The sequence below is a fragment of the Mirounga leonina genome, unplaced genomic scaffold, assembly GCF_011800145.1.
Source record: "Mirounga leonina isolate KUSES-001 unplaced genomic scaffold, KU_Mleo_1.0 Mir_485, whole genome shotgun sequence".
NCBI lineage: Eukaryota > Metazoa > Chordata > Mammalia > Carnivora > Phocidae > Mirounga > Mirounga leonina.
In genome coordinates, this window is record NW_023270776.1 from 29333 (window position 1) to 41014 (window position 11682).

General features: G+C 60.4%; 1 protein-coding gene across 1 annotated transcript; it reads right to left on the minus strand.

The window, feature by feature from the left end:
• Positions 1-3469: 3469 nt before the first annotated feature.
• On the minus strand, positions 3470-10951 carry LOC117999874 (TBC1 domain family member 22A-like; the record flags this gene model as incomplete). Its single annotated transcript, XM_034989281.1, has 2 exons — positions 3470-5414; positions 10593-10951. Coding segments are annotated over 2 exons (703 nt in total), but the record flags the coding sequence as incomplete, so codon positions are not given.
• Between the last annotated feature and the right edge of the window lie 731 nt (positions 10952-11682).

An 11682-nucleotide genomic window follows, 5' to 3' on the forward strand; every position in this document is an offset into this window, starting at 1 on the left:
TGTCCTGAACCAGCTCCCATCCCGCGTGGCCCTCACTGTGGGGCCGCAGGGCCCGCCTGCTGAGCCCAGGACTCAACCTCCTCAGCCGCAGACCAGGCTCAGCTCCCACCTGGAGCAGATGACCTGCTCATCGGGGCTTGGCGACAGTCTGCGCACAATCGGACTCGCCTCATCCATCGAATGCTTTCACCTACCGAGCATCACGGCTTAGCCCAGCCGACCTTAAACGTGCTCAGACGCTCATGCTAGCCCACGGCTGGCAAAACCGACCAACACAAGCTGAGCCCACACTAAAGGGTTGAATGGCTCATGTAATCCACTGAACACCGTACAGAAAGCGAGAAGCAGCCTGGGTGCCCGCGTAGCACTGCTGACCCTCGTGATCGCGAGGCCGACCAGGAGCTGTGGCCGCTGCCCCGCACCACGGGAGAGGAGCGCCCGCGGAGCACTAGCCCGGGGGAAGATCCAAACTCAAAATTCCAAGTACAGTGTCTACTGAACGCGCACTGCTTTCACACCATCATAAAGTCGAACCATCGTAAGTCGGAGGCTGTCCGTGTATATAAACACATCGTAGCCACCACGGAGTGAGGACCCAGAATGGCAACAACGTGGAATTATTTGTCCATACTGCTTTCCCCAGCTTTGTGTAACAAGTCCCTCTCTCTCTGTGCACCAGAAGCCCCCTCCTCACAGCCCCGAGGCTCCCACTGTGCCATCTTGGCCTCCCTTGCTCCCCAGTCTAGCCAGCTTTGTGTCCAACCAGCTGCCAGCCAACCCCACCCCCCCACCCCACCCCCGCCGGCCTGCCCTGCAGCCCCCGGGGAAAGCAACCGCCTCACCCACCCACCCCCAGCCCATACCCTCGGGCCCTTCCCCAGTCTACTCCCCTACTTCCTTCCCTGCCCTTCCATCCCTCCCCCTCTGCACTCCCAGGGGCTGCCCGCGGACCCAGCCCCAGCCCAAACCTGCTGGAGACACCCTGGCCAGAAATCTTCCACGGCCCTTCCTTCCACAGAGGAGAAACCCTGTTTCTTCCAGATGCCCTGTGCCAAGCTTTGCTTCCCTGGTTCCAAACCTCCCAGAGGCTTCATGGTGAGCTCCTTCTTCTGGCCTTCAGAGCCCTCAGGACCTGTCCTTTCCTGCTTGCTGGCCTCTGCCCCCTCCCGACCCCTCCCCCGCCAGGCCTGGGCCTCAGCAGCTGCTTCCAGTCCTCAAGCACTAGCCCTGTCCCAACACCGACCAGCCCCTGGGAGGCTCCGGCCCACCTTCAACTTCATCTTGAATTAAGGTGCCTACTCCAAGGGTCTTGGCTGATGGCTCAGCTACAGCAGCACCCACCCACCGGCTTTGTTCCCCATGTGCACCTTAGCACCTTCTGTGAGTTTCTGGAGTACTGAGTGTGTGTGTATGTGTCCCCACCTGTCTCCTCACACCAGAACGTCAGCTCCTGAAGAGCAGGGCCCGGGGTTCTGGTTCCCTGTTTCTCTCCAGTGCCTACACCAACAGCAAGTGCCCAACGAATCCCGGTTGAATGAGTAAACCCTGTGGGCGCTTTCCATAAATCACCTCTGGGTCACAGGATCCTGCAGGGTGGGCCTCATTTCCCCAGTCACCTGCTGAGAGTGGATTGCAGAGCCAGGGCCTGGCGCCAAGGCTGGACTGCCTCCTCCTGCCACCCCGGCCCCACAGGGCTGTCCTCCAGCCGCGGGCCCTGAGGGGGCAGCTACCTAAACCTCACTTCCAGGGTGAGCGGCTCCACTGACCCCTTTCTCCCAGAAAACACCTCTCCTCCCCACCTCCATCTACAGGGACACTCTCCACCCTCGGGCCAGACAGGATGCTCAGGCGAGGGAGCTGGAACGAGACCGTGCACCCAGCCTCGCTCCCCCAGTAGTCACGGCTGAAGGCCCAGAGACCCCATGCCCTCGAGCCCCACCACTGAGACCGGGCGGCTCTGTGGGCCTCCGGACCGCATGTTCTGCCCTCAGCCCAGTCCCACTCCCACGCACAGACGCGCGCGATAAAAATGAACGCCCCCAAGTGTCATTTTCTTGGGCTTCAAAGCAGCAGCCTTTTGCACGAGTAAATATTGAGTCAATGCTAAGAGCAGAATGAGCTGTTAAGTTCTATTTGCTACTTTCATCCCCAGGCTCATAACAGAGCACAAGCTAAACAAAGAAAAACAGCTCTCCGCCGACGAGATGACATTCAGCAGGTAGAATCATTTCTGTGGGCACTTCTCACATCAGTGATTTGCTTCTCCAACATTGGCAAATATTTGCCACTTATGTCTTTTATGTAACGTGGAGATAATATATTCCACTGTCTTCCAAGGCTATCTTAAATGCCTTATAAAAACAGGCAATTTACTGGCTGTGTTTTCTCCTGCCACTAAATACAAATCCAGTAATTGTTTAACTTTGAAAGCTTTTTGGTGTGAGATTTGATACTTCAAACAAATGCAAAAGACAGAAAACACTCGTAATGGCACCAACCCAACAAAAGAATCTTATTTTTACATGTTAACCTTTCCTCCTGCCCGTGCATAGCCGCTTTCCCCATGATTCCTGAAAGCTTTGTTCTGAAGTAGGATTTTAATGTCCACAAGTTAGTCCACTGACAAAGGCCACCAGAAGACTAACGGGGGCTCAGCTCCTGACCCAGAACTGCAATTCCTATCAGTGTATCTTGTCTTCACCAACTACCTCCGTGCCCCCTACTGTCAGAAACCGCTTAACTTAACCAAGAGGACACGTGCAAGCCGCCTTGACTCGGCAGTGACCACAGCGACCACGTGCATCGGTGCTCTGAAAATCAAGGTAAGGGGTAAAGAGGCCAACGCAAATGAATCAGGCAGATGAGTAGCACTGTTCAGCGTTCACCGTGTGCTGGGCCCGCTCCTAAACACTCCGTATGCATCCCCTCCCCGGGTGTGCCCCCTCAGCACAGCCAGCACCACTGGGCAGGCGACCGAGGACCCCAGAAGCGCTCCAGGCTTGCTCCAGTCACGGGGCTGGAGAACACCGCCCCGCACTCCCAGCCAGCAGTTGTCCCAGAACCTCTGCCCTCCCCACACTCTGGCACCTCCCCACACTGCCTCGGGGCACAGGTGTGTTGGCGGGCTGGAAAAGCAAGTGGCCAAGGGACGGGCTCAAACCCCACGACTAGACTCCTTGGCGCCCGATCCACCTGACTTCCCAGCATCGTGGTGAGATTTCCACCCCAGCTCCTCCTCTCCCTGACCCACGTTTCGGGACGCTCGATGCCCATCGCTAGTCACCAGCGCGGGCTGAGGATCACAGGTCCAAGCCCACTGCCGTGACACAAAGTTGGGAAGAACCGAAGTGGCCGTCGGAGGGGCGGTAAAGGAGTCCCGGGCGCACAGCCCGTGCGGGCCGCGCGCGTCTCTAGCGCTACCACGGGAAGACGCTGTGAGGTTTAACGTCGGGGGCAGAGCAGCACCACCACGCGTGGGGGGAAACATGCACAGATGCACGGACCCCGAAGCGCCTCTCCACACGCGACTTCTGAGCTACCACAGAAGAGTCGCGTCCGCCCCCCGTCCCCGTGCAGGACCTGACAGCCGCCATCTCGCCAGTCATCGCATTCCCTCCTGAACCCGAGGGCCAACCCGCCCCGTGGCCTCCCGCCACGGTGACAGACAACACAAACATCATAGGCGACATCCCTGCCAAACGACCGGCCTGAATCTCATCAGGAGGATACGAGACACCCCCGCTGAGGGGCGCCGCACAACGGCTGGCCTGCCCTCCTCAAACGCCCTGGTGCCCGGGAACACGGTGCACACTGGGACCCCCTTGGCTGACGGGGAGGACGGGCGGGGCGACACACACTGCGCACATCACTGGGGCGACTGGCAGGAAGAGAATGTGCACCGCGGATGAGCTGAGCGCACCATCTCGCTATGCAATGTTCTGACGGTGTCTCTGTGCTTGGGAAACAGACAGTGATGCTCTCAGGGGTCCAGGGGTCCAGGGTCTCCAACGGACTCAAACGGTTCGGGGAAAGCACGCAGACACACAGGCACACGCACAGGATGAAGACAGGACTCGCCTGTACCGTTCTTGCAACTTTCTTCTACATTTGAAATTACACCAAAATAAAAGGTTTAAGACGTCACGTGCATCGTCATGTGCGTGATCTGACCCCAGCGCCCTCGGCAGCTCAGCGTTAAGAGAACGAGAGGCCTCCCTTCCTGTCCCTGGAAGAAGACACCTGGAATCACGCGAAGGAGGGAAAGCAGGCCTGGGGAAGAGGAGAGCGACACATTTTTACCGCACATCCTCTGGTGCCGCGTGACCGTCTTACGTGTGCGTGAGCAAATCAATCAGGAAAATGAAAACGCAGAAACTCGCGGGAAGGAACCCTTCTGCACCCACAAGGGGAGCAGCATCCTCAGGGACGCGGCCTATCCTTCAGCTCCATGCTCGCTCCGCCTCCGCCCGCCTCCCTGCTGGGCAGCCCAGCCGCGTGCCTCACGCGCCACCTGCTGGCGGAGCGGGGCACTGCTGCCGAGGCGCGCCAGCCCTCCGTGCCACCCTGGCACCCACCCTCCACCATGCGTGATCTCGTGACCGCGGCCACATCCCACCTTCCGGAGAGCCCCCGCAGCCAGCAAGATGCCCGATGCAGCGTGGCACTCCTCAAAGATGAGACGTACCGAGGAAAGGACGCAGCTTCGAGGGGAAGCCCAGCAAATGGACTTGGAGGCGAGCACCCGCCTCAGAGCCTGGTGGCAGAGTGGCCCCGCGGCCATGGTGACCCCCGAGAACCACACCGCTGACTGTACGGCCCCCTGCTGGCCCGCCCACCCCAGCCCAGCCTGCGCTCCCGGGGTGTTCACGGCCTATCCCACACTTTACACCAAGGAAGGTGTAAAGTCAGCAGCACTCAGGACCCCGGTCACCAGCTCTGTGTCCCCACGAAGACTCTGAAAAGCAGGGACACCAAGCTGGCCAGTCCTGTGGAGCAAACCAGTTCAGCCCCAAGAAGCCAAAGGAGTTCAATCGGATCATTAAAAAATAGAACAGAACAGAAAATACCGGATCAATGGCCCCGGAAGCCCATGACCAACACACAGCTGAAGTAAACCTCAAGGACAAACGGCTCATCTCTGTGACTCGCGCAGGACGGCACAAACACATCGCCCTCTGACAAAGTAAACCACACGTGGGGGCGCAGGTGCACGTGCCCTCCGCCAGCGGGGGACTCACCGAGGTCTGTGTTCGGGCCGGCAAGGAGCTGATTGAACTTGTCGAGCCGGGAGGCCTCTCGTTCACTTAACGCTGAGCTGCTGAGGGCGCTGGGGTCAGACGTGCCACCCACGGCGGCCGCCACCGAGTGCGGGAGAGACTGGGACCGCTGCAGAGGAGCAGTGTCGCCGGCGCTATCTGGGGAGAGAGTGCGCAGGGGGTGAGGATGGCCTCCTGGACCCCCCCCCACGGCCCTGTTCCCCAGTAAGAAGGCTCCCACCCGCGCCACCTGCCCTTCGGGAACGCCACCGTGCCACAGCCATCCCCTCCTGCCGTAACCGGCCAGTGCAGACCCGCGTGACCGGGGCAATAAAGTGAAACTAGTGAACACCCAAGAAGCCCACTGGCCTTATTGGTAGAGCGTTACTCCCTGGGAAAACAGACGTGCCTCACACAAAAGCAAAACGACAACCACAAAACTCCAGACCCCCCCGGCTCCCCCACTGCTAGCAGGCCTGCCCGGGTGACACAACCCAAGGATCTGCTGGTGCCTGTGGGGCTCACCTGGGCCTGAGCACAGAAGGAAGCCACCGAGCCAGACGTGGAGGAGCATGAAGCCCACAAAGGCACTGCACTCCTTGGATCTCCCCAAGCCCCATGAGGGAGGCGGGCAGGGACCATCACCAAGAGAAAGCACAGGAAGCTAGAGCGCATGCAAGCAGGGGAGGGGCAGCAGGCTGCAGGCCTGCCCAGCACCCCCCGCCCCAGGGCACCACCTACCACCACGCACAAAGGCCCACCGACAGGGACACACAGGGCCGAAGTGAAACTGTGCGTTAAATCCAGGAACCCAGACCAGGAAGAGCCACAGAAAAGAGCCCAAGGCCCAACACCCACTCAGAAAGAGCCCCCAGGGACCAACGAGGGGCCCACAGGAACAGGCAGCACCAGGCTGTACACCCCCAGGTCTAAATACCCTTGAATGGTCACATCTCCCAGAACTGAAATTTAAAGTAGAGGAAAAAACCAACTCCAGGAGACGGGGCGGGAACCAAACAAAGTGAAGAAAACATGCCGGCTCCTGGCCGCCGCTGTCAGACTCCCACCGACCCCCTCCTTCCCGCAGAGCTGACTCATTACCCTAAAATCGAGGCCCGGAAAGGCTTCACACAGAAACCCTCAGGCTACAGAGGAGCAGTGTCTGGCCCAGTTAAGCTTCCAGAAAAGCCTGGAGAGGTGGGCGTCGAGGTGAGGGCAAGTCCCAGCCCCTCCGCAGGGCTGACCCCTCGCTTGCAGGAGGTGTCCCCACCGGCCTGCCCTCCGGGAGGCCCGGGGCAGCGATGCTCAGACCCCCTCCTCCCCGCCCTCGGAATCTGCCACTCCGCTGTGCGTCATGATTCCTCAGGAAAGACGATGGGCGGGAGGAGGGATTCCTCGTTCTAACGCGGAACCAAACGTGCTGAGTTTTACTTCTCCGCCATCTTAGAGAGCATCCCTGTGATCTACTCCGACATGTAAGGACCACGTCGTCCTGAGCAGAGCACACATCCGGTCCCCCTCTAAGATGGGACGGGCAGGGTTTGCAAGGCACAGTGATGCCCCCTGCCCCCCGAGGAAGCAGGAAGGTCAACAGCAGTTCTCCCTGCTACTGTAAGTGGAAAACACATCAGTGTCCCCCTCCGGGGCAGCCAGTGTCCACCCAGGACCCACTTGCAGCTCAGTCCCCATCAGCGATGGACAGTCCTCCCCAGCCACGCCCACTGAGCCCTTCGCAGCCAAAGGCGCAGGCTCCCCATTACGCCAGCGGCACCCTAGACCAAGCAAAGGGCATCTGACTTCAGATACAAAGGTACAGATACCTCAGACGCTGATTAAGAAAGTCAGGACAGTCGAAAGGTAAGCAGGAGGCGCGGGGAAGGCCAGCCGGAGACCCCTGCTGCAGCATCCCGGAACTTTCAGGCTGCCATCTACCCAGGGCTGAAGGCCAAAGGCGAGGGCAGCCAGCAGGCCCTGTGGACGCTGCGTGGGGCGACGTGAGCTCCCACGGTGGCGCACCATAAAGGGACAGGCACCGACACAATGCCGGCAGTGGGAAGGGCAGGCAGCACTCTGATCAGACTGGGCCCCGTGAAACACAGCATCCAGGCCCCAGAAACACAACTCCGCTCCGAGGAGCACAGTCACATGAAATGGCACTCACAGGTCCCTCACCTCAACAGAGGCCTGGCCTGGCCCTGGGCTGTGGGGCCGGTGCAGGGACAAGAGTGGGGCAGAACATGGAGGAGGGGAGAGCCCACGGTCACCAGGCCCTGAAGACACCTCAGTTTAGCTCAGCAACATTCACGTAATGACACAGGACCCCAAAGGGAAACAAAGGTAATGGGACATGGTCCCTGCCTTGGGGGAACTTGCAAACCACGTAGATGAGGTGTGCAGTCAGCCAGCCCAGCCCACCCGGCACCTCCCCTCGGCTGGGATGGCCCCACCTCCTAAGCCTGGAGCCTCACCCTACCGGTAACCTTAGAGACATCACCTCCTCCCTGAAGCCTTCCCTGACACGTCCTGGCCCTCCTCAACAGGACTGAACTGGGACTTTTACCCGTGGGTGCTTCTGGGTCCTGTCCATCACTCCAAGGCTCCATTCCACCCAGGGAGGTGAAAGACTCAGATCCTTGTGTTTCCCCACTAGACTGCCTGCCAGTCAACACATCTGCGCCAGGCCCAGCCCAGTAAGAATGAGGGCTGATGTGGTCGTCTTAGCGCCAACACCGAGTAAGCCATCCCCATGACTAACAGCCCACCAAGGGAACTGAACACAGGCCCACGAGTTCCGCGCACCACTGCCAGCCACCCGTGGGGTCGGCTCCCTGAGAGGCCACCTCGGGCTCCAGAGCGGCCCTCTCCCCCTTGGCACTGTGCACGGTCGGGCCAGAGAGTCCCCTGGGGGCCAGGCACCCTGGTCTCTGCCCACTTCATGCCAGGAGCACACACTCCCTGCCCCAGATGTTAACAGGAAAGGTCCTAACACAGGACCTCATGTCCCCTGGGGGCGGCATCACCAGCGAAGAGGCCCTGCTCTCTGTGGGGAGGTCAGCAGCTAGCAGCAGGCCCTGGCCTCAGACGCCCTGGACTTGAACCCTACCCCACCGCTCAGCATGCTGGGCGAGCCACGTGACCTCCCTATACCTCCCCCGTAAGCTCTCTCCTAGACTGGCTGCAAAGTCAGAGGGATCTGTTCATGACGAGGGCCCGAGACAGTCTCTGCCCCACAGTAAGCGATGGACAAACACTAGCTGCTATCATGAAATGAACTGCTCACAAAAAGCCTGCTCAGAAAGCAAAGGAAAGATGATTGATGCGCAAGGGGGTGGAGGCAGAAGGCAAACACAGTAATCGGCCCCTTCCCCAGCATGAGCCGCTTGGGGCATCCTTCACCTGGCTTTTACAGGAGGAGGCCACCCCAAGGCTCCCCACCCTGGCTGGATGCAGCCCAATTGCATACCTGGCCATGGGCTGAGTGCTGTGAGGCCCCAAAGTCCGTATGCGCAAGTCCTTCCCCAGACGGGACGGTGTTAGGAAGAAGGGCCTCAGGTTTAGAGGAAGTCAGGAGGGTGGGGTCCCCTGATGGGATCGGTGCTCCTGAGGAGTCACGAGACAGCCTGTTTCCCCTCTCTAGTCTCCCCCATGTTGGGATACTGTGAGAAGGCAGCTGTCTGCGCCCCAAAGAGAGCCAGGACCCAACCGTGTTGGCCGCCTGACCTGACTTCCAGCCTCCAGAACTAGGAGACCTAACTTTCTGCTGCTCATGCACCATTGGCCTGTGGTGCTCTTCGCAGCAGCCCCATGGCCTGAGAGAACAGAAGCCTGCCCGCTCAGCCGAGATGGGCCCCCACCTCTACGGGTGCTGAGGCCCGCCTCCCAGCAACTGCTCAGATGGCAGGTGTCGCAGAGGCTCTACCCAGGCCCCAGAGGCGTGGGGCACAGCAGAGGGCAGAGGAATCCGGGGCACCTGCCAACTTGAACAGGCACCCAGGCTGAGGGCACTGCCCGGCCGGGGCGCGCAGGCGGTAATCGGCATAGGATGCGTCAGTCTCGGGGAACCCCGACCCACTCGCAGAAGCCCTAACCAGATTTTCATTTTTAAACTCAAATACTTTGAAGTTCAGCCTATTTTGGAGAAAAATAGTTCAGATTCCAATATGAAAACTGGTCAAAGGAACTAATTCACAGCGTTCTCACCCACGAAGACGTGTGATGTTCCAAACATTAGTCAGCTCCCCGGAAGGGTTTCTGAAAACTAGACAGGGGGATGAACGCCAGCTCCGTGGTCCCAGCAGGGCAAGCTGAGGCTGCCCGATGCCCTCTTCTCTCCTCTGTAAACAAGGGGCAGTCCCCCTGACCCCCAGAGACCCTGGGAGAGGGAGGCCGTGAGTCCGCCGCGGTGCAGGCCGGCCCCTCTGACACCAGCTCCCCACGCCTCACTGCCTCACCTCACTGATGCTCACGTGTCACCTTCTCAGGAGGGCATCTGGACGCTCTGACTGAAGATTACGCCCCAGGTCCAGGCTGCTGTCGCCACCTCCCACCTCTGTCTCGACCCAGGGCGCTTGTCTCCTCCCCGCACGCTCCAGGCCTCCTTACTGACCCAACGTGTAGGTCGGTGCTTGTCCCCCTCACCAGAACACACACTCCAGGCCAGGGACTTCCTGGGGGCACCCCAAGCCCTAAGAGTCTGGCCCATCACAGAGGCTCATCAAACACTGTGTTGTTTTACATCATAGACACCCCCAAAAACAAAAAGCAAAACTACTGAGAGCCGTCTCCAGAAAGGCTACTGAGCACCAGGCACGGGGTACAAGACATGCGCTGATCGCATCCTTGAGTTTATGACCTGGAGGCAGTCATTCCACACCCCAGACTCTGCCCCCTACAGACTCTGAGCCACGTGCAGGTGTCCCGGCGGGGGAGGGGGTGTCATTGGAAGCTGCCGGAGGAGGTGCAGCCTCTGAACGTGCAGTTGGCCTGGCCCCTGAGCTGGAAATGTCCCCCTGGGACAACCGGGGCACACTCAGAAGGGAGACACAGTCCCCTGGGGCCTGGTGCTCACTGTGGGCCTCTCACAGCCAGGCCACGAAAGCCACACACCACACCCTCCACCCAGAGGAGAGAAGCACTCAGCTGGGGACACAAAGAAAAGTCTACGGCTTCTCCTGCCTGGGAAGGCCTGCGGGCACGTGGATCACAACCCCAAGGTCTTCCAAGGGCACGAGCTCCTGTGGCAAAGAGGACGGAACGCCCGCTAACCTCCCACACCGAGAGGCCTCCAGCCCCTCTCCCTCGCAGCACTGCACGTCATCTCCTCGCGCCCCCGCCCACCTGCAGGACGGGATGTGTGGCTCTCACTGACGGACTTCACCAGCCAGAGGTCACCGCTCGGGACCGAAGGAGGCTCTGCCGAAGGCTGTGGCTCCTGCTCGGGGCCCGGCGCCTCCTGCGGCTTGCGGCGCTCCTGCCGCTGGCTGTGGTTGCGCAGGACGCGGTGGGCCGTCTCCATGACCACGTCGGTGTTCAGGCTCTCGGCTGCCATGGCCAGGAGCCCGTCATCGTCCTCGCCAGCATCCCAGGCGTCGCTGGTGTTGCTCTCAAACTCCTGGAAGGTGCTGATTCTCTTGGCCTTCACGGGTGTGGCGGGCGCCTTGGGCGCGCCCTTGAGCAAGCTGCAAAGCAAAGGCAGACTTCAGCTGTCCCCTCGGAGGCTGGAGCGGACTCACCCCACGACCGGTCAGAAAGGAGCCCATGGATGAAAGGTGCACATTCAAGCTTCCAGTGTCAACTGAGCTGAGGGTGAAGAGCAAGCACAACCCAAAGAGGCATCCAAGAGAGGACTCCTGGGGCACCCAGGGGGCTCAGTCGGTTAAATGTCTGCCTTCGGCTCAGGTTGTGATCCCGGGGTCCTGGGATCGAGCCCCACATCGGACTCCCTGCTCGGTGGGGAGTCTGCTTCTCCCTCGCCCCCCTCCCTACCCCCCCACTCTTGTGCTCTCGCTCTCTTTCTCAAATAAATAATCCTAAAAAAAAAACAGAAGAGGACTCCTAGGACTCGGGGGCAGGAAGGAGAGGCTCTCGAGGGGCAGTACCGCTGAGCAGTCTCTGCTCAGTGACAGAAGCCACTCAGGAGGAACCCCAGCACCGCAGTCACGGCATTCACAGGGAGTCCCCAAGCCTCACACGGGCCAGTGCCCGCAAACCTCCTAAGGCAGCAGTGGGGGCGGCGGGGGCAGGAGCGGCTGTCCTTCGGCGTGCAGACGCGACACAGCACCACTAGGGCAAGAGCTCCCGCGGGGGGCCCAGTGACACCCGCCAGCACGGGCGGGGGGTCACACCAGCCCCCTGCGTGGCTCTGGTGGAGGAGCCAGACACAGGGGCAGAGCGTGCAGTGGAGGGCAAGGGAAGTGAGCTGACCACC